We start from the raw sequence: 21,911 nt of genomic DNA, 5'->3' as shown, positions 1-21,911 counted from the left end.
CAACAGAACAATTAGACATGTGATTTACATACAATGATCCGTCTGTAAAGTGAAATCCGGTACGACTGATACTTCATGGGATCATCTGCATATAATTCCTCAAAATACTGAAAAAACAGGCATAATGGATGTACCCTTTCACTGCAATAGGTTACTTTATAGGGTTAATCATTGGGCAATATCCAGTAACTGCATTTCACATCAATACGTTATATGTAATGCAACACAATTCTACCTAACCAGTGCCAAGCCAGATGGGTCTAAAAACAATAATACTGATATATACACTGGTCCACAAATTACTGCTAGACCATTGTACATGTTAAACAATATTATATGACAGGTTAGCCTGTACAATAGGGATAAGCAAAATGACATTTAAATGGAGCAGTTAAGATATCCATCTTATTATTGACCTATACCTTCCAGCATACGCTGCCATGCTCTAGCCTCTTACACTCTCTCTCTCTATATACACACAGACACTACTGAACTATTGATGAATAAAGTCATCATGGAATATACAAATATGATTGAGTGAATGAGGTCATGTGATCTAGTAAGACAAAATATGAGGACAGGTGTAAGGTCAGTGTTAGTGGTGTTCCACATACCAAGTTCTCATTGGTCAGCCGGGTGATTTCATGCTGTAGACTGGCTTCAATGCGAGCCTCAGGGGGCAGCTGCAGATTCTGGGCTAGGAGCTGCTGCTGGCGGTTGTTCTCTTCTTTTAGACCCTGGATTTCCCCTCTGAGAGATTCCACCTCATTTTCGTAGCTCTTCTTCTGAGCCTGCAGCTGCGACTCGAGAACCCTACAAAGCAGTGGGGAAGACACTAACTCATCTGGTCTTTCCCTTTCGTCACAAGCATATCACCAGCAGCAAAGCCCCAATGCCCCTCACCATTGCATGCTACATTCTAAATCCATCAGCGCATCTGGCACATCCACAACAGAGCTGCAGTAGTAAAGCTGCCATTTTAAATAGTTATTCTAACTTGTGCTTTGAGAAACATTAAGGATCATATTAGTCTGTGAGGATGTCACAAGGCGGCGGATACGTGCTTACAATTTGTGGACATTTAATAGAACAATTTATATAGCAGAATTGACAAAAAAAAAAAAAAAAAAAAAAAAACAACTGAATGAGCCTTAAATTGGCTACAAAGTACACGATTAGTACAGACGACCCGGCGGACGGACGAGGGGAGGAGTGAGGGCAGACCCAGACTGTTTCTCGGCCAGTTTCCAGGCTATGTTCTATTACAGTTCATGTTCATACCCTGTATGATAACCGTTCATACGAGCTGTTTCATTGGCTGATCTGAGAGACTATGACTCAGCGTATGGCCATCTTCATTTTATAATTCCTTTATTTGTTCTTATTATTATTTCTGATTATTTTTTATTCTAGATTGATCAGAGCACCTGTAAAAGAAAGGTTGTGAATCTCCTAAGCCCGATAAAATGCAATAGTTACTTTTTATATATTGCTATGCAGAGCTAGATAGGACACAGAGCTAGAAAAGCCACAACCAATATATTAGAGCTTTTATAGATCAAAATCAAATCCGAACTACTAGACCCCATTTAATCCTAAGCAGGACCAATTTTGATGCTGTAATCACATTTCACAGGATGGATCACTTGAATAAATAAAAAAATAAAAGCAACGGAATAGCCACAAATAATAGTTTTGTAGACTTGCACCCCAAAAGCTACCGGTTTGACATGGAGGATAAAAACTGGGGAAAAAAGAACCATGTCAGTAGATACAACAATTCCACAAGGAAATGATTTGTACAATACTGTATCTTTAGGGACGAGGAGTTATAAAAAAAAATAAAAAATAAAAAAACATTATCTTATCATCATTAGCAAGTTGCAACAAATTCACAATATTTGCATAATTGGTGCTTCATTTTCTGTCGGAAATGAGCTACTTTCATAAAGGAATAATAACAGAACATAGTGTAAGGTCAAGCCAGGGCCATGTACAGTACATATTATTTACAGCTAATTTCAGGGGTAGATCTAATCTTTACTAATTCTAATATAACTGCTTACAAAAACTCCAAGCATGCCATGCAGATTAGATGGATTAAAGGGGGCCACATTTCTGAGAGTGATTTATTAATTGTATATTTGTATTTTATGCTATGATTTCAGCATTTCATGGAAAATACATTTTGCAGTTAGATGGGATGGTAAAAATCGTAAATAAATAAATAAATAGGACAGAAACCTAGGGCTACAGTCAATAGTACACAAGTGAGGCAGGCATTATGTGCTAGTATAAAGCTGGCCACACATCTAAAGATTATCTGTCCAACCAGCCAACTAGTTGATTGGTTGGAATGAAAACCTGGTAAGGTATGAAAGCAAATGACAATCAGCAATTTGCTCCCAAACGCCAGAACATGGACTAAAAACTGTTGTTTGAACAAATAGCTTAGATCAAACATTTAACAAACTTGTCTGACGACCATTTTCATCTGTTTTCTGGCATTTAGGAGCAAATTGCTGATCATCATTTACTCCCATACGTTACCAGATTTTCATTCCAGCCAATCAACAAGTTGGCTGGTTGGATGTAAGTTGGTCTAGTGTGTGGCCAGCTTTAGGCAATGTATTCATGGCATCCAAGGAAGCTTAGCATTTACTCTGTAGTATATGTATCTGTGACACCAATACCAGCTGCAGTAATAACAAGCAGATAGACACCTCTATTCATTATTAGTCTATTAGACCAATGTATAGCTGGTGGTAGAGTAAAATGAAGCACAGTGGAACCAGTGAAAAGACAAAACACAGGATAGGACACAATGAAAGGAGTAACATGCTATAGAGAAACCCCACCACAAGGTAAAGCACTGCAGCAATACACTGCTGTGTACTGTTAAACCTGCACCAGATGAGATTACAGGGAACCAGCCATTATTATTCTTCAAAGCACAATTTAGCAGTATCTCAATAGTTTTTCAGCTATGTACTTCCCTGCTCCAATTCACTTGGTCCTCATTAGTATGACCTTGGTGTAGCTGGTAGGAAATAGCAATGATAGACTCAACTGGCTTCACTGAGAAGTGAGTCAGAAACCTCTTATATTGCTTATCAGCAGCTTCAGGATAACAATTATTGGGCATTCAAAAATAGAATTACAGTTAATTAGTTAATCGCCCCTAAGGTCAACTTTCTGTTTAAAAAAGAGGCTCCAGCTATTAAGCAAAGCAGACAAACCAAATGAGCCTATAAGACAAAAATTCGGATAGTCTATATGTGCATGGTTTAAGCACTTTGGCAAGGTTAGTAATATGCAAAATGCAGATCACAAATTCCCATGGTGATAAATTTGGTAACCTGTTGGTCTGTTTTAACCCTTCATACACCAGGTAGAGCTCTCCGTCCTCGTTCAGCGCTTGGTAATCTTGCGGTAGTGTCCTTTTCAGTAACATTATAAAAAAAAACAAAAAAAACAAAGAGAGGTACAACAAAAATGGATTGATGAAGGTGATGAGAATAAGCCAACAACAAATGAAAATAAAATATGATGCAAGGAGTATGAGAATGGGCTAACTGAACAGTAGACTTGATGAGAACACAAATCCTGTGGAATAATTAATATACCGTATGCTATTTGGGGGGGGGGGGATTATTCAAATAGCGGCAAAAACTGATGTTTTTCAACAAAAAAAGGGCAATATTTTTGCCAATAAACAGGCGAAAACGGAATTGGCGAAAAAAACTTTCAGAAAAGTTTTCTCCATCCCAGACCAGGCGAAAAAAAAATGCAAAATCCCTATTTTTGGCTAAAAATGCGGGGATTTCTTTCAGAACCCTTTGGACACCCCCTAATGATAAATTACCCCCCCAAAAAAAATCGTAAGTTGCGCACTTTGGCGAAAAACGGCCGTGCAATTTTGGGTGAAAAAAAAAACACGTTGAAAATGATATCAAGCAATTTTATTTCCAGGAAATTACTGTTCCACCTAAATTGGGGGTACGTTAAAATGGGTGCAAGTATATTTTCGTGTCATAAAAACGCAAATTTTAAAAACCGTAAAAAACCACCTGCTGTGACCACGTGCGATGTTTAAAACACTTCACACATCCATACTGCACCCCCAAAAAATCAAACCCAATACATTAAAAACATTTTCAACTGTTTTTTTTTTTTAACCCAAAATTTGCGCGCCTGTTTTTTGCCAAAGTGCGCAACTTACAATTTTTGGGAGGGTAATTTATAATTAGGGGGGGGGATGTCCCAAGGGTTCTAAAAGAAATCCCCAAATTTTTTGCCAAAAATAGGGATTTTTTTTTCGCCTGGTCTGGGATGAAGAAAACTTTTCGCTAATTGTGTTTTCGCCCGTTTTTTGGTGAAAATATCACCCTTTTTTTGGCGAAAAACGGCCGTTTTCACCGCTAATTGAATACGGCCCTTAGACGGTTAGGTTGGTCCACTAGCCAAGTGACAGAGTATGACTAATTACTGCTTAATAGCCTCCCGTTTAAGCGGTTCAGTATATAATCCTCACAGTGGATCAGTAACCTAACCATCATACGCTGTTGAATAGATGTGATTGCTCAGTAAATAGAGAGCTAATTACGTGACATCATCATTTTATAAAGAGTAAGCCACCTAGCTAAATGAAAGAATCCCACATTAAGTATAAAGAAGAGTTAGGGTGCAGTCTCTTGGCACCCAAATATTCAAAGACACTATATGAAATAATGCTGCAATAATAGCTGTACCTGCCACATTAAACATCATTTCCCACATTATTTTGGTTCAGTACTTACCTTATGTTTCCTTTTAAAGGATTTATTAAGTGTGATGAAAACACAAGCAATAGAAAAAACAGACTATTCACACCATCATCTAACACATAGGGGTATAAAAACTGTATAATGGTTAAAAAAAAAAAACAACTAAAATGAGTTATGGTAAGAATTTACATTTCTTAACGCTATCTCTAAGCAGTCCATAGGGTCCACAGGGAGACCTTGGGGTGTAGGTGATGGGAACCAATCCGGGCACCACACAGTTAAAGCTTTACAGCTCCCAGGATGCATTGTGTCCACTTTTCCTATACCCTGTCCCTGAGCCAGAGGCACCTCAGTTGGTAATAAGCCAAAGGCCGAGGAGGAAAAGAGAGAAGACTCAAGAATTACACTCACAGAGAAGGAGACGGGAAACCGATGACCAGTACGATAGCCCATATGAAGCCAGGTGCATCAGGGCAGGTGCCTGTGGACCCTATGGACTTTGAAGAAAGAGTTAACAAAGGTAAGTTCTTACCATAACTCTCATTTTCTTCTTCAGGGTCCATAGGCTCCACATGGAGACCTTGGTGATGTCCCAAAGCAGTCCATTTAAAGGTGGGGACGCTCCTGCGCTGATAGAAGGTATCAAATGCATAGAACCTTAGAAAGGTCTGGACAGAAGACCACGTGGCCACCTTACAGCTGAACAGCCGAGGCACCACGGCTAGCAGCCCATGAGGGACCCACAGACCGAGTCGAATGAGCATTACCAGAAGCCGGAACAGGCAGGCCTGCCTACTTGTAAGCTTCTGAGATAGTCATACGAAGCCAACTAGCCAATGTTTGTTTATTGGCTGGCCATCCCTTCTTGTGAAATCCATAGAGCACAAACAAGGAGTCTGATTTACGAAGGGAACTGGTATGGTCCACATATATCCCGAGGGCGCGGACCACATCCAATGAGGCCTCACCTGCTGAGAGGTCTGGAGACAGAAAGGCCGGTACTATAAATTTCCTGATTAATATGGAAAGTCTAACTGTGCAGAGTTTGTATATTCTCCCTGTGCTTGCGAGAGTTTCCTCCGGGTACTCCGGTTTCCTCCCACACTCCAAAAAATATACTGGTAGGTTAATTGGCTCCCCAAAAATTAACCCTAGTGTGTAGGTGTGTGTGCATGTGATAGGGAACAGATTGGAAGCTCCATTGGGGCAGGGACTGATGTGAATGGCCAACTATTCTCTGTAAAGCACTGCGGAATATGTGTGCGCTATATAAATAACTGGTAATAATAAATAAAAACTAGAAACAACCTTAGGAAGGAACTCAGGGCGAGTATGAAGCACCGCCCTGTCCTGGTGAAATATCAGAAAAAGAGGACGACAGGAGAGCGCTCGTAATTAGGACACCCTTCTGGCAGATGCAATGGCCAGAAGAAAAAGAGTCTTAGCTGTTAACCACTTAAGATCCACTGAATCTAGTGGTTCAAATAGAAGACCCTGGAGGGCGCGAAGAACTACTGCCAAATCCCAAGGAGCCACTGGTGGGACAAAGGGAGATTGAATCCGGAGGACACCCTGGAGGAAGGTGTGGATATCCGGAAGCGGAGCAATTCTACGTTGGAACCACACCGACAGTGCAGAGACATGCACTTTCAACGAGGCCAGGCATAGGTCAAGGTCCAACCCAGCTTGATGGAATGCCAGTATTCTGGAAATTCAAAACACCTGAGGGTCGTAAGCTCTTGTACAACACCAGTGGAAATACATGCATGCCACACTGTGTGGTATATCCTAGCGGAGGCAGGTTTACGAACTGTAAGCATCGTGTTGATGACTGAGCTAGAGAATCCTTTGGACCTTAGGAGGGATGTCTCAAGAGCCACGCCGTCAAAGACAGACGATCCAGGTCCGGGTAAAGGCAAGGACCCTGAGACAACAAGTCTGGACGATGAGGTAGCAGGAACGGAGTGTCGATGGAGAGACTCCGAAGATCTGAGTACCAGTGACGACTGGGCCAAGCTGGAGCCAAAAGCAGGACAGTGCCTCAGTCTTGCTTGAACTTCAGAAGACCTCGAGGAAGAAGGGAGACTGGAGGAAATAGGTACGCAAACCGGAAGGTCCATTTTACTGACAGAGCATCCACCAGGCATGCTTCGGCATCTCTTGTACTGGACCCGTAACACTGGTAACTTGTGATTGTGTCAGGAGGCCATGAGGTTCACCTCTGGGAGACCCTATTTGTCCACTAGGAGTTGAAACACCTCTTAGTGAAGAGACCATTCCCCTGGATGCACGTCGTGGCGGTTGTCTGCCCATGTCAGAATGCGTGACACTTCTGTCATAGCTGCCCGACTTCGAGTGCCTCGTTAATGGTTGATGTATGCCATTGTGGTGGCGTTGTCGGACTGAACCTGCATGGTCTTTTCATGAAGAATGTGCTTTGCCATCATGAGGGCCCTGTACATAGCCCGAAGTTCTAATATGTTGATGGCCAGGGATGCCTCTACCGTTGTACACAAGCCATGAAAGGAGTGTGGACCAGTCACTGCACCCATTCCCCGTAGACTGTGTTAGGAGTATCCAGTCCGGGATCCAAAAGGGGTGACCCCTGGTTAGATGAGATGTCTGTAGTCATCAAGAAAGGGACAGACACACCACCGGATAGAGTACCATCATCTGAGCTCTGATTGGTGAGGTAATCCGTTCCACCTGGAGGAGGATCAGCCCCTGCAGGGGCCTGGAATGAAACAGAGCATATTCCACCATGTCGATTGTGGATACCATTGATCCCAGAACCTGCACCGCCGAGTGGACTGACACCCGGCGACTGTGGAGACATCTGCGTACTCACAGCTGCAGCGTGGAGATCTTTTCTGGAGTTAGAAAGATTCTCTGCTGGTGAGAGTCCAGAAGGTCTCCCAAATGAACCATCCTCTGTGAGGGAATTAGGGAGGACTTTTTCCAATTGATTAACCACCCGTGTGCCTGTAGACAATTAGTTGCAGGTGGTGGTGAAGTACTTCTGGAGAACTTGCCAACAAGAGGAGGTCGTCCAGATATGGTAGGAGTTGGATACCCTGATTCCGCAGGTGGGCTGCCATGACAGCCATAATTTTGATAAATACGCTTGGAGCCGTGAATAGGCCAAAGGGCAATGCCTGAAACTGGAAGTGTTATTGCCGTATAGCAAATCGCAGATAACGCTGGTGAGAAGGCATTATGGGAACATGTAGGTATGCATCCTGAATGTCCAGTGATACCATGTAATCCCCAGGTTCCATAGTCAGTATGATGGATTGTAAGGTTTCCATCCTGAACCTGGGCACCCTGAAGAACTTGTTCAGAGATTTGAGGTTGAGAATAGGCCGATGAGACCCATTCAGTTTCTAAACCAGAAAGAGAGTAGAATAGTAACCAGTCCCTTGTTGAGATAGTGGAACTGGTACAATTACACCTGCTTGCAGCAAGGACTGTATGGCTTTCTGGATCTGCAAGGTCTTGGTTATGTCTAAAGGAGAGCCTGTGCAGAAAAAAACTGGTGGGGAGACCTTTGATGGAATGAGAGGGCGTATACCTGAGAGACCACTTCTCTTACCCAAGCATCCTTGGTGGTTTGACACCAGTACTGGGCGAACTGAAGAAGTCGGCCTCCCACTCTGGGGTCCCCCAGAAGGAGGCCCGCCCCGTCAGGCTGCGGATTTATACACCTGTTTGGCGGCCAGGCGTCTTATGCTCCAGGCCTGTTTCTTAGGATTGGCAGTTTTATTGGCAGCGGACTGCCTAGGAAAGGACTGCCCTTTGGCTTTTCCTTGAGGACGAAAGGACCTAAAGGAGGAGCTTCGAGACTTTGCAGGAGCAGATGCTGAGGGCAGAAATGCAGATTTTGATTTGGCTAACGTGTCAACAATCTTGTTCAGGTCTGGACCAAACAAAATCTTCCCATTATAGGGTAAGGCCTCCAGGCCTTTCTTAGAATCGGTATCTGCGCTCCAGTATCGTAACCGCAGGGAACGGCGAGCATACAGGGCCGCAGCCGAGACCCTGGTGGTCAGTAAACTAGCATCCAGAGCAGCCTCACCGATATATATGCAGCTGTGTCCCTAAAATGGCCGATCAGTGACACCTGATCCTCTGGAACTTCCAAGGAGGCCTCAAGTGTATCGGCCCAACTCTCTATAGCCTTAGCTACCCACAAGAAAGCCATGGACGGGCGGGCAACAGCTCCTGAAAGAGTATATAGACTTCAGGCAAGTTTCCACTTTCCTATCCGTAGGATCCTTTAAGTAAGAAATGGAAGGCATAGGTAACGTTGCACTTTTAATTAGCCGTGTAACGTGTGAATCCACTGCAGGGGGGGGATTCCCACTTTTTACAATGAGCCTCCGGAAGCGGGTAACAGGAGGCCAAATGTTTCTGAGGTTGATACCTCTTGCCAGGCCTTGTGATCCACCTGCTGATCTGACAGAGGGAATACTGCCGAAGTCACCTTCACCTGTTCAAACAAGGAGTGTTTGGATTTAGGAGCTGGCTCGTCATCCTCTATTACCAATGTGGATCTGACCGCACGCACCAAGGCAGGAATATTAATCCTTGACTTAGGCTCAGTCTCTAGACGAGGGGAGTCAGGGTTAGAGGCATCAGGCACCTCTCGGTCATCAGAAGACATCTCAGACTGATAGCTGTGTGGATTGGGATGACACCACAGGACGCTTAGCTGGTTTAACAGGCTTCTCACTCTGTAACATGGTCTGAAGAGCAGTAGAGGTTGCTGCCAGACTCTGTACTGAGTTAGAGAAAACATCCACCCATGGTGGAGGACCCTGCAATAATCCCACTGTGGGCATGACCGCCTGCTGAGGTACAGGAGGGTCTACATATTCAGTGGTAGTCCCTGTGAGTGAGGGACGGGCTGCTGTGGTACCCCCCATAGGAGAAACAACAGCCGGGGCCACCAGGCGGTCCACAATGGAGGCCAGCTGTGAGAAAAAGCCGCCCACGGGTGCTCTTAAACGGATGTTGGGGGGTTTGAGGCACATGGCGGGTTATAACACCTCATACATAGCCCATCCCGAACCACATCCTCCTCACTGAAAACTGCAGTGCATAATCTGCCAGATTGCTACATAAATACAGGAATGTGCTCAATACTCTTGTCAGACATGTCTGCAGGGTAAATGACGCACAATAGTGCACTGTGTACAAAGCAACCACGAGTATGTATAGATACTAACAGGGAGCAACATACTGGTCCTGTCTTATGCTTATGTAAGCTGCAGTGTTGCCAAAATATGGCACAGTGCAGCACACAACAGTATGTGACAGACCTCAGAAATATTGTGTATATATACATATATATATACATATATATATACAGTCAGGTATGAGCTACCCTTAACACCTGTATTTAGGGCAGATTAAAGAAAGGGTATAGTCATAAGTTGACATGGAAAAAAAAGACACAGACAGTTAGCACTAGCACAATTCACATACAATGCAGGAAAGACGTTGCAAAACTGCACTATACTCAACTACACAGAACGCTGTGTCTGGTAGGATATAGCTCTACATACGCTGACCCTGGGGAGAGGTTTGCAGGGGGACTGGACCACGCATTGTCCTGGGAGAACTGTGACTGCACCATAGAAAATGGCCGCCGGAGATCTCAGAGGGGGCGTGGCCGGAGGAGGAAAGCAGCTCAGGGAAGTCAGAACGCAGTGGAAAGGGCTGAGCTGAGGGCAGGAGCCGCTTAAACAGGGAAGCTGTCTATCCTAGCTATTAACCCCAGGGACGCTGGTTTCCCGCACCAATATGTCCCTGGTGGTCAAGTGGAGCGTGATGGACAGAGCAATCCACCTTACCTGGCCCCTGATGTCCGGGTGCAGTTAGCCGCCCTGTCCCTATGGGCAAAGCATCGTTAGAAAGATCACCAAATCGTATGCGTAGTGTTCTACTGCCAAACTCTTCACCAGTACAGGCTCTAATCAGAGTTGCTGCCTCGGCAATGGACTTTTTTTTAAAAATATATATATATATATTTTCATTCCTTATAGCTGCCATATGTGGTAATAAGGAATGATACTTTCAGGGCCCCACTACAATCAATGATATATATACCCCATAAGGTTTTAAAACCTACACCTCAGCCTCTATACCCCATTTTTAATAACGTAGTTGCAGAGTTTAGCTATAGCATACCCTCCACTTACCTTCCCCAGCTATGAGCTGGCCATGGCAATGAAGTAGTAACCGATCCAGTGAATGACGGTACGGTCTCGGACATCATTATGCAAAGCAAGTTGACTTCAGGTACATACAGTATAGTGAACTGGTCTGCTCTGCCTGCCATGCCTGCTAATTAGCCCGGGGTATGTGACTGACCTAGCATGTCTACAGCTAGTACATACACACACCATAACATGTCACCCGCTCCAGCTCCGACCACAGCGGGTACATAACGCTCATGGTACACTGTATATACCCATTACCAATCTAAGTGAAGTGTTACAGAAAACTGATATAATAAAACAGCTGAATGCTATGAAAACCATTCATAATTAATAACATGGAAATGCTAGTTCAGTAGCTTCTCAAACACCCACTAATGAGTACAAATAATCTATGAAACATGAAAAATCTCTGTTTAAAGATATTATATCAAAACATCTTGACAAACATATCCACTAATCATGATATACAGGTGTCCTGCAGCAATAGCAGTGAGACATACTTGTTGGTTTCCTTCATGCCTGTATAGGCCTGAGCGATTTCTCTCCGGTCTTTCATCTTCTGCACGTCCTCCGAGATGACAATGGTGTCTGTCATAGTGTCCTAAACAAAGGAATGTACAGTTATGTTTATAACACTGACTGATTAGGTCTAGTCAAACAATAATTCCACCTAAAACTGAAATTTTGTTGAATAGAACAATACTGTTCCACAAGAGAGGAAGCATTTCGGCTTTGTACGTGCCCACCACCTGCTCTTCTGGCTTTTGGGGATGGTGTTATCATTGCGCAACACACAGTCTATACGATAAAAGACAGAGCCAGCAAAAGCGCAGAGAGTCTGACAGACATCGCTGGAGTTTCCGCGCTTTTGCCCACCTGGTCTTTTATTAGACAGACAGGCAGGATGTTGTCCACCTACAAGACCCTGTCAGCGGAATGAAACAGCTGGGGGGCCCAATGTACAGTCTTAGTGCTCTGCCACAGTTCTACTTCTTGAACTGGTCTCTGAATGTTCAGCTGTGTGTGGAATTACACTTTTGGATAGAAACCACAGATTCCTATTGGGGCTTTGCTTTACTTCCCCATACTAGAGCTGTATGGACGTCTCACTGAGGGCCTGATTCAGCATGGATCACTACTCTGCTTATACGCACGCAACGCAGTTGCTAATATCAGCTTTGATATGTAAATGTTTACATTCACATTGCGATCGCAGCCTAAAATAAGGACGCCCACTTCCCCTTACTCACATCCGTACACTGTGACAACATAGCTAAACAATCGATAACATCGGACCCATATGCCTAGTTAAGGCAGGTCAGACTCAGGAATTGCTTACTTCAGGCGGCATCTAGTATCACAGTGGATAATTTATGCACGCCCCAGCAACGCCATCCCAACGCACTGGCACGCATGCTCTCGCCCGACCACCCCCCATCCCCGTCACCACCCACGAACGGCACTTCCTGTCAATCACACTGCCATGGGTCTGCATATCCTCTGCGATCACAGTCCCGATCGCATCGGCCGGTTCGTGCACTGCGATGTGTACGCATACGCAGTGCGAATTAATCGGCCGATTGCGTGTGTATAAGCAACTGCGTTCCTGGCTGAATCAGCCCGAGACATTACTGTTTTCTCTATTCAGCAGTAATACGCCAGGTACTCTGCTGGGCAGCTGTAGGACAGCTCTATGTGGGAAAAACTCATTCACATGTGCATAATAATGCGTATGTAATAAAACATTTAGTTAAAAAAGAAAAGTTGATCAAAAGTGAAATCCCCTTTATTCTAAAGGTCGGGACATAAGCATAAATTATCCTGGCCTTTACAGCACGTCACCATGATTGGATTATTGCAACCTGATTCTACACAGCTAGATAATCAAATTATTACTATATTTTAATGTCATTTATTGCCAAAATCCCAAATTTCATACTCAGTGTATATATTAACTATAAACAAAGAAACAGTAACATTATAGAAGTGAAATATTGAAATAAATATTAAATTAAGGGTCAACTAACCGTAATTACAGACATGGTTAGAACCTTGGCCCCCCAAAAAGTTTGAGAATCACTAGTATGGAGGTCACTATGACACACTTTCAGTCAATTACTTTCAAATTAAAATAAAAAAATCCTTTATTTGACTAATAATACATTCTTCTTGAGCCCCAGAGCTGCTATCACTCTGGCGAAAGCTATAGGAGAACAACAATGGTACTTGCATGGGGAAATCTTCACTGGAGATCCCCAACATTGGCTACAGGCGGCTGTACTCAGTGATAGCTGCCTCTGGCGCCATTTCTAAATAGGAAGAAACCCTTTACTATCTTTAGAAAGGGCATTTCTCCACTTAATGTGGCCCTTAATCAAGGCTTGTACCAAATGCCTAATGACTGACATATAAAACATGATGTGACACGATATAGCCATCACTGAGTAGATGGCACTCTGTGTCTCTGGGCATGACTAGGTAACATTATGTAAACTGGTGCACAGGAAGAAGCTTCGTAACACATAGCAACCAATCAAATCAAGACTTTACAAGTGCAGTTCAGAAAATGAAAGCACATATCTGATTGGTTTCTAAGGATTACAGCACCTTGTTTTCTGTATTTTCATATGCGATCCCATATCATCCATAAGCAAAATTAAAGCTTTAGAACAAAGATAAAACAGGATAGAGTGCATAGATTAGCATGGATTACACACTTGCCAGGAGTACACGGTCACTTGTAGTGCAGTACATTTACATGATAAATGCTAATGGATTACACAAGCACAAAAAGCACTGGGCTCAGCAGCACACACATGATAAGGGGATGCTCTATGCATGGTTGATATATGTTAAGAGCAATGGTAGGGTATGCAGCAAATAGGAGCTACTTAAACCAATTAAGTCTTGTTGTTCATTAACAACAAACAAGTAAAAGGTTATTGCACTACATGCAAAAAGCTAAAAGAGCAACAATATTGATTGTTACCTTATCATCCTGCATTATCACAACATTGTTGAGCAAACAAAAGTGAAAAGAAAACACAACAAAAAAAGAACATAGTCAGAAATGCTCATCAGCAAGATGGCTCACTGTACATTATAATCCAAATCATTCATCCAGCGAGGGGTAGGGGAGGAAATAGGGAACCAGTACTGGAGAGAACAAGTTTGGAAAGTGCAAATGCTTTTCTCATTTCAAACAGCTACAATTCAATATTCTACTTGTATATCTAAAATATACACATTTGCACAATGCTTTGTGATTAATGAGGGCAAATGTATTTATCTATTGCCGAAAGACACGTTTAGATGGTCATACACACTTAGAACTGGCTGTCTGGCACACGGTATGGTCTTTGAGTAATGGGGACAAAACAACCAAATCTGTCTTGGTTGTATGAAATGTACATATTTGATAATGTGCACCTCTAGTCAACGTTCAGTTGGGTTTTAAGTGGTAATGATGGCCATCCTTCTGGACATACCAGCTACGGTATCAGATTAATCTGGTCAAAGCTGACAAACTTGGCTGAATCATCTAGGCATGACCAGCTTTAGTCCTGTGGACTAAACTATCCCCCACTGGTTTACAAGACCCAGGCAGATGTGGGGTGTCTCACCTTGTGTGGAATAGCTTCCATCTGGCTCACTAGCTGCGATCGTAGGATGAGCACTTCCTCTTTCCGCACTTCCAGTTCCTCACTGACTGAAGTCATTTGTTCTAGCAGCACTTTGTAAACTGTCCCCCCAGGTCCTGAGGGATCTGGAGAGATCTTTTCTGTGACAGCTCTTCTTAGCTCATTCAACTCATTCTTCAACTTCTTGTTCTCTGACTCAAGTTCTTGACGCTGAGAGAGAAAAAACAATTTTACAATGCAAGAAAGCCAAGTTAGTTCCACACTGATCAGATGACTTGTGTAAACTGTACTGGAATAATAATCTATATAAATTTAAAAGGCTAATTGCTGCTCCTCTATGGGGAGGGGAATTAAAGTGTTTTGTACACTGGCAGCCACTAGATGGCGCCAACATGTTTGCAAATGACTCGTGCTGTAAGTGTTTGCAAAACAAAGTACAAGTCATTTGCTGTTTGGAGTTTGCTCTATTTTATTTTTTGCGGTTATATATTTTGCGGTTTCTTAAAATTCTCTTATATTAAACTGTTTTTTAGGAAAACATTTTTACCACTTTGATCTTTTGGGGTTTGGTTTATGTAGGTTTTTGGAGTGGCAGTTGCCACATCTAACGACCTATGCTTTTCAAAATTGACTGGATTTTCTATCCATTTGTTTTATTTGCACTTACTGTTAAATTAATAGGAATATAAAAATTAATTGAAGCAACCAAGTGTAACTACGATGCCACCTAAAAGGAAGAGGTCTGCTGTGAGAGTATCTGCACAGCAGCAGCAAAACGATGAAGGGCAGAGCAGGATAAAGTCCAACGACAAACTATGACTGATGTCCAAAGAGCATGTGGTGTGATAAATAGGAGTCCTCAGCAAATTGCCCATCACAGAGAAAACAATCGAAGAACGAACAAAGCAGAGGTAATATCAAGTCAACGCCTACAAAGGTGCCACACCAGACGCGCTGCATTTAATCGCTACCAAAAAACGGTCTAACATGATATTACTGTTCATTTTGACGGTATTTTATCTAGTTTACTGGATAATATAGAGATTTCTCTGATGTTACCTTGAGAGACTCATACTCCAGCTCAGTGCCTCGGACTGGTGACTTTGCCTCCTCCTCAATAAACAGAAAAGAAGGACATTTATACTGCAATTAAACCTCTGTTTGTCAAACCTATTAATGGTTGTCAAACCTATTAATTTAACTATACACAACACATCAGAACCAATAAGCAAATGTTCTAGAGATCAACAGCTGGTGTAATACATCATAACAATTGGTCAGATAACTAACCAATAAAAAAGCAGTAAAATAATGTTTTGTGGTTTAGATACCTGGCTTTTGGGTTTATTGATTTGTTCTTCCTTTTTATCCAGGTCATCTTGCAAAATTTGCTTTTCATGTTCTAATTCTTTCACACGTTTCTGCAGTTTGAGGAATAAAGACATGTCCAGAGGCGGTCTCTTATCAGCGGGTTCCTGTGAGAGAACATATGAAAATAATGCTTATTAATAAAATGATTAAAAGTCCACTTAGTGCATTTTACATATTAACGTATACAATAAGCAAGGTATCAAAAATCTACTGTTAATAGATTGTAATTAATTCCTTAACATTTTTAAAAAGAAATAAAAAGATGACTGTGCATACGACACTGGATAAGGAAGCTGTTGTAAATGGCGTTCGGTGAGCATGTCTGCCCAAGATATTATTTACATGGCTACAGTATGTATAGTTGGTGGTAAAAGTCAAACTGCAGTTTTATGGACATTATCAGTCTTTTATGTTTACCAACGAATATGGACGCAATTGTTCTTTCACCTATTATTTTTTAATTTTTTTTAAATATTAGACACTTTGGACATGATTCTGAGCTACATGCAAAGCAGCCACAAAGTTGTACGGATGCTTCAGCCAGAATTAGTACCATAGGCCAATGCAGTTATCCGCACAGCTTCATGCTTCTAACAGCACCGCCCACTATCTATGGGCAGCTGAATTTTATATTATTAGCATATCAATTACTCCTTACACCTGGGTGCAAGAGATCTGTCTAAATCAGGCATACCTTTACCATACGCACCTCAGAATAGCACAGAACTCTGGCTACACGCCCAAGACACTGCCAAAAATGGTTCATTTGAGTGTGTCCACAAGGTGGTTGCCCAGATACCGCCAAGAAATGTATGTAGCCTCTGCCATGGTGTGTATGGCGCAGTGCATGTGCAGTTTTCATAATTGCTACATGCGGGCAACTCAGAAACAGGCCCTTTGGCACCTTGCACTTTATTGTTTATTGCACTTTAACACGATTTGCTGCATATCAATTGTGCAGGTTATAATTTCATAAATGCTTATAAGCATATTTTGTATTCCCACTTAATTTAATACATTTGGATCCCTCCTTTTTTTCTTTTTTAAAACACAGATGCATTGTCTCAATCCCAGGTTAAGGAGTCTGTGTGTTAGGTCGAGGATTTTGTTGGGGTTTTCTCCTATTCTATACAACATTGGTCGAGGAAGGTTTAGGTGTATGAACAATTCATCTGTAACAAAAGGGAGCTGAGCAGTGACTAGTTTAGTGAAGCTAAGTCACCAGGGTGCTGAGAAAGTGAGAGCCAATCAGAGATAGCAATGTGCCCTGTTGCTTAGCAGCAGCCTGGAGAGGGGAGGGAATCAGGGACTGAGCAGGGTCATGTCTGAGGCAGACAGAGGGTGAGAGACAGCCTCCAACGAACCCATGATGATGCCCTGATGACAGTAGGCGAGAAAGGTGCCAGGGGAGGCATAGCTATCAGGAGTTAAAAAAACAAACTCATCGGAAGACCATCAAATGATTTCTATTTGATGGTGGCAAACATCGGACCGCCACCATCAAATGATAAAAACACTACCATCGGAACTAATACATTAATGGTTCGTAACCATCGGATTCCGATGTCCATCCCTACGCTGAACCTGCAGACGGATTCCAGCCACCACTCCCCCCACCCTGAAGTGCTCCTTCTCCAGCGTGATGTTCCTGCTCATCCACACGCCCTCAGTGAACAGGACGCACCTCTCATGGAAGCCAGCGCTGTTAACGGACAGGGGCACCACGGCGAGGAAGCTCAACAGGAAGACCAGGAAATTCAGGGTACAGTGTGCAAAGAGAACATTTCTCATTGCCATACTTGGCAGCTGGGGAGGGGTGTGCATGGAGGCTGCGGAAATATGCCTAGTACCCCACCCCCAGGGACATGCTGCTGATAATGCTTAAGGTAGCTGCAATACAAATATCTCATCCATGATCCTCCTGCCCTTCCCAGCACATCACAGTGGCCAGGCACCAGCCAGCTGCAGGGCAGCAGAAGTGGGGGTTGTGGCGACATTGGTATAATGCAGGGGGCACAGGTGAGAAGCAGGGGGTTGTGGCGAGATGCTGGGTACTGTTGGTGACATTGCGTAGGTGGTTATGAGATGCAGGGGGCTTTGGTCATTATCGTGTATTCCCAATGTTTTTGGAGCTATGCTAATGCAGATGCAACATAATTTTTCATATCAGTGTAAAAAAAACACAGTACCTTACAGTTTAACTGTGTGAGTAAAAATATCCATTTCATTGTAAAATTATTGTTCATAAATAATCTCCCTTGAATCTAGTGCCCCACCGAGTAAAATTGCTAAGCAATATAAGGAGTACAGAAATCCCAGTAGCAGTTTGGGGAAAGATGGGTATTCTTTAAATTAATTTTAGTACATTTTAGACTCTGTGACTCAAATTATTAGTACATCATTTAAATCGGAAAACCTAAATTTGCAAGCATTCTTCAATATCCAATACCTATACAAGCAAAGTACATTGGCAAAGTATAGTGAAAATCATCAGTTCCACAACATGTCTTTACGTACAGGGGAAAAAAAATGATGATGAGGTCTCTCAAAAGTACGGTGTTTCATATAACCAAATAAATTGGTCTACAGTTGCTGCTAACAGGGCAATTTGTTTATTGATACAAGCCAGTGACTAGAGATGTCAGAAGGTCTAACACAAAGATATGGTAATGTGTGGTGAACCACACCCTAAAATTTTGAGTAAACAGAGCTGTTAAAGGAAAGAAGTGGTTGGGTACGGTATCCCGGCGGTCAGATTACCAACAGCAGCATCAAGACAGTCAGAATCCTGACACAATTAGGTAAGTGTCCTAACCCACCTTTCCAGCACCCTAACACTCCCCTCCCACAGCCTATCCCTAACCCTCCCACTAGTGCCTAACCCTAACTCTTCCCCTAACCCTACTACCTACCGTCAAAATGTCAGCGGTCCGGATTCTGGTAACGGTATTCTGACCGCCGGCATGCAGACTACATCCTGAAAGGAGGACACCTAGGGCCTGATTCAGACCCACTCGCGAGCGGCTGTCCGCTCGCAAGTGGGTCGATGGTGTGCACTGCGCATGCGCACGACGGAGGGAGCTCCGTCGTGCGCATGCGCAAGACGCGACGAGCGAAGGACTTTCCTTCGCTCGTTGTGTCTGATCAAAGGGGGCGTGCTGTCGATGTTGATTGACAGCACGCCCCCTTTGGTAGGCGTGCCTGCCAGACGGAGGCGTTCCCAAGGGAACGCCTACCGTCAGAAGCCGGCCCCACTGACATCACTAGTGATGTCAGTGAGAGTGATTTTGGCTCTGATAGAGCCAAAATCACTCCGGGCCTTGCGGTTGAGAAACTCAACCGCAGGCTTCGGCTCGCAGTGGCGATGGTCGCGATGGTCAAGACCATCGCGACCATCAACCTGCACGCTCGTATATGCTGTGGGTGGTGACCCACAGCTATACGAGCGTCCAGGAGGACGTTCCATAATTATGGAGGTGGGCCCTGATTCAGAGCGAGCGCTCTGGTCAGAGCGTCCGGCTCTGAATCAGGGCCCTAGTTCATAATGCATTTCATATATCAAATTTTTCCTCCTCTTCATGGTTTTCTACAAATCTTTCCCTAGTTCAGGCATGCTCCTCCTGTATGCAGAGCTTTACCTACTAACTCTTTACCGCTCTCTTGTGCCCTCTGGAATGCTAGATCTGATTTACCGAAACCTGAATTTCCCCCTCTAACACCTTCTCCCACTGCCCTCTCATCTGGGGGCCTCACATTCTTTCACACCCACCGGCCCAGGGGTCGTCATGGTGGTGGTGGTGTTCTATCCTCTGTTTACTGCTACAAACTTATTCCCGCTGAGCTGTCCCTTACATTTGAAGTTCATGCTATAACCTGTTCACCTTCAGCTGTCATTTACCATCCCCCTGACTCTCCCTCCAAATTCCTTGACAACTTTGCTTCCTGGCTCCCTCGCTTCCACTCTTCAGATTTTTCCTCCATTATCTTAGGTGACTTCAATATCCCTACAGAAACATTGGCTTCTACACTCCTTAACTCACATCATCATTTGGTCTCTCCCAATGGACACTCACTTGACCTGGTTTTCACTCACCGTTGTGATATCTCTGATTTCACCACTTCCCCATTCCCCCCTCTGACCATCACCTTCTCTATTTTAACTTATCCTCTCTCCTTCTCCACCTCTGCCTCCTAAGGCTACTATCACCAAGCATAACAATGAGGCTATCAACAGTGTCCTTATCCTCCCTACACTCTTTCTTCTACCCCGGACAAGACGCTTCCCTATACAATTCCTCCCTTACTACCGCTCTTCACTACTCCCCATCGCAGATCAAATGCACCAGATACCTACAAAAATGTTAACGGAATACTGAGCAACACTGGAGGAAATCTTGCTCTAAGGCAGACTTCCTCCATTTCAAAATTAATCCTCTCATCCTACAGTGCTGCTCTATCCCTCTCTAAACAATCATATTTCAAGAACCTCATCTCTTCCAGGTCCACAAAGCCCTGGAGTCTCTTCGCCACTTTCAACTCACTCCTATGCCCACCCCCCTCCTCTCTTACTGCCCTTGACTGAGCCATCTACTTCACATCTAAAATGGAATCCATACATCAGAATATCATATCCCACCAGACCTGCAGCACTCCACCCCCTCCCTTCTCTGACCACACTTCCCTGTTTAATCTTACCAATTTTGAGATCTTTCTTCCCTGTATCTGGAGAGGAAGTCATGGCCCTCATCCGGTCCTCCTCCCCTATCACCTCCCCCCTTGAAACTATCCCTTCCCGCCTCCTCCACCGCCTCTCTCCTTCTGCCTATTCCCATCTTGTCCACCTCCTCAATCTCTCCCTCTCATCAAGTACTGTCCCTTCTGCATTCAAGCATGCCCTTGTCTCCCCATTCTTAAAAAAAAAAAACTACCCTTGATCCTAACACTCTCTCCAAGTACCGACGCATCTCTTTCCTCCCTTTTGCCCTAAACTGTTTGAGCGTATTGTTTCCAACTGCCTTTCTTTCATTCCACTCCCTGCTTGACCCATTCAAGTCTGGCTTCAGTTATTTCCACTCCACTAAAACTGCTCTCACAAAAATCAGCAACGACCTCCTTGCTGCCAAATACAAGAACCACTATTCTTTGCTCATTCTCTTTGATCTCTCTGCTGCTTTGACACTGCGGACCATCCACTCCTCCTGCAAATCCTTCACTCCCTTGGTCTACATGATGCTGCCCTCACCTGGCTGTCCTCCTACCTCTCAGACCATTCCTTCTCTGTCTCCTCTCATGACATCCCCCCCCACCCCCCCCCCACCCCCTCCCCACACACACACACTTCTGCATAAAGGTAGGTGTTCCTCACGGTTCTGTTCTTGGACCTCTCCTACTCTCTCTCTGTACATAATCTTTAGGTGATCTTATCAGCTCTTTTGGACTCAAATATCATCTCTATGCTGATGATGCTCAGATCCACCTCTCCTCCCCTGACCTCTCCCCCTCTCTCCTCACTCGTATCTCTGCTATCTCTTCTTGGATGTCCTGACGCTATATAAACTTAACATGTCTAAGTCTGAGTTGATCATCTTCCTACCCTCCCGCATAACCTCACTTCCTACAATTTAATTATCTATTGATGGCACAACCATCTCCTAGCCCCCAAGTGCGCTGTCCTGGAGTTATCCTTGACTCCACCCTCTCCTTCAAACCATACATTCAGTACCTCTAGCAGTCCTGCCATTTCCATATCAAAAATATTTCCAAGATCAGACCCTCTCTCACACTGGATGCTACAAAGACCCTCTCATCCACTCATTGGTCATCTCCAGATTGGACTACTGCAACATCCTCCTATCTGTCCTCCCTGATTTCTCGCCACTCAAATCTGTCCTCAATGCTGCTGCTCAGCT

At 43.8% G+C, this 21,911-nt stretch overlaps 1 protein-coding gene across 5 annotated transcripts in view; it reads right to left on the bottom strand.

Annotated features, from left to right (window-relative positions):
• Positions 1-21,911, bottom strand: part of MYO5A (myosin VA) — a 181,533-nt gene that overhangs the window by 18,865 nt on the left and 140,757 nt on the right. Inside the window, exons 26-32 of one of the 5 annotated variants that reach the window (XM_088451054.1) lie at positions 15,963-16,106; positions 15,691-15,744; positions 14,614-14,841; positions 11,491-11,591; positions 3,360-3,440; positions 615-813; positions 33-107 (exon numbers count right to left, since the gene is read on the bottom strand). In XM_088451054.1, coding sequence (XP_088307180.1) covers positions 33-107; positions 615-813; positions 3,360-3,440; positions 11,491-11,591; positions 14,614-14,841; positions 15,691-15,744; positions 15,963-16,106 — 882 coding nt within the window. The remainder of the gene's footprint in view (positions 1-32; positions 108-614; positions 814-3,359; positions 3,441-11,490; positions 11,592-14,613; positions 14,842-15,690; positions 15,745-15,962; positions 16,107-21,911) is intronic. The other 4 variants (XM_088451064.1, XM_088451073.1, XM_088451082.1 and 1 more) reach the window with 4 other exon arrangements.

The sequence above is a fragment of the Taudactylus pleione genome, unplaced genomic scaffold (genome assembly GCF_031769625.1).
Source record: "Taudactylus pleione unplaced genomic scaffold, aTauple2 ptg000022l, whole genome shotgun sequence".
NCBI lineage: Eukaryota > Metazoa > Chordata > Amphibia > Anura > Myobatrachidae > Taudactylus > Taudactylus pleione.
This window is presented reverse-complemented; position numbering and strand designations above follow the sequence as displayed.